This window comes from Monoraphidium neglectum (genome assembly GCF_000611645.1).
Source record: "Monoraphidium neglectum strain SAG 48.87 unplaced genomic scaffold scaffold01861, whole genome shotgun sequence".
NCBI lineage: Eukaryota > Viridiplantae > Chlorophyta > Chlorophyceae > Sphaeropleales > Selenastraceae > Monoraphidium > Monoraphidium neglectum.
Genome location: NW_014011767.1, coordinates 1,781 through 2,596, shown reverse-complemented (window position 1 = coordinate 2,596; position 816 = coordinate 1,781). Strand labels below are relative to the sequence as shown.

At 65.7% G+C, this 816-nt stretch overlaps 1 protein-coding gene across 1 annotated transcript in view; it reads left to right on the top strand.

Annotated features, from left to right (window-relative positions):
* The window catches only part of MNEG_9224 (Protein FAM91A1), a gene marked incomplete at both ends in the record, with an annotated part of 9,285 nt that overhangs the window by 6,698 nt on the left and 1,771 nt on the right, over positions 1-816 (top strand). The window contains one exon of the mRNA XM_014042302.1: positions 157-342. Coding sequence (XP_013897756.1) covers positions 157-342 — 186 coding nt within the window. The remainder of the gene's footprint in view (positions 1-156; positions 343-816) is intronic.

The window sequence follows — 816 nt, the reverse complement described above, 5'->3', positions numbered from 1 at the left end:
CCCGCCGCTGCCCGGCTGCTGTCCCTGTTACCCACCAACTCACCCGCACACCCACGCCAGCCACTCACACACACACCCACTTGCCCATACACGCACCCATCCACCCCTGCCCTCCCACCAACCCAGCCACCCACTCAATCATCCACGCACCCCCAGGCCTGGACCCCACCGCGGCTGCCAAGGTGCTGGCACACGCCTACTGCGCCGTGCTGCCCATAGCGCCGCTGCCCGGGCCACCGCTGCCACTCACTCCGTTCGGGCCGGGGCCCACGCACTATGGGCCCTCTGCTGAGTCTGGAAGCCCCTGGCTGCAGCTGGCCCTGTACTCGGCTAGCAGATCAGGTGCGTGCCGAATGTGGGCTGGGATGCAGGGGTTGCAGGTGGGGGCAATATGCAGACCGATGCTCATGCAAATCGTTTGGGAATGGGATGGGATTTTTGGCCAGGGGTTCGGGTGTTTGGTGGCCTGGGTTTTTGGGGTGGATGGCGTCACAGCTTGAGTCGTGCTGGGTTCTGCTCACGGGTGATGTCGTGTTGACTGGGTCTGCCGGGCGGTCGGGAGTGGCTTGCGAAGGGTCGACTCAGAGCCGGCGCCGGGGCGATGAGGAAGCACGATCCAGCCCTGATGGGAGCGAAGCGGGCGCGCGTGGTGTGCCGGCTAGGCGCCCGGGCTCGTTGATTCCCTGTCGTGCAGTGGGTGTGACCGAAGGGTGTCAACGGAGGTGCCACATCGGCCTTATGACATGCCCAGTGTCATCTTCAGGTCCCGCCCCCTTCTGCTGGTTACCACCACCCCATCCCTCCTCCCCCTCACCC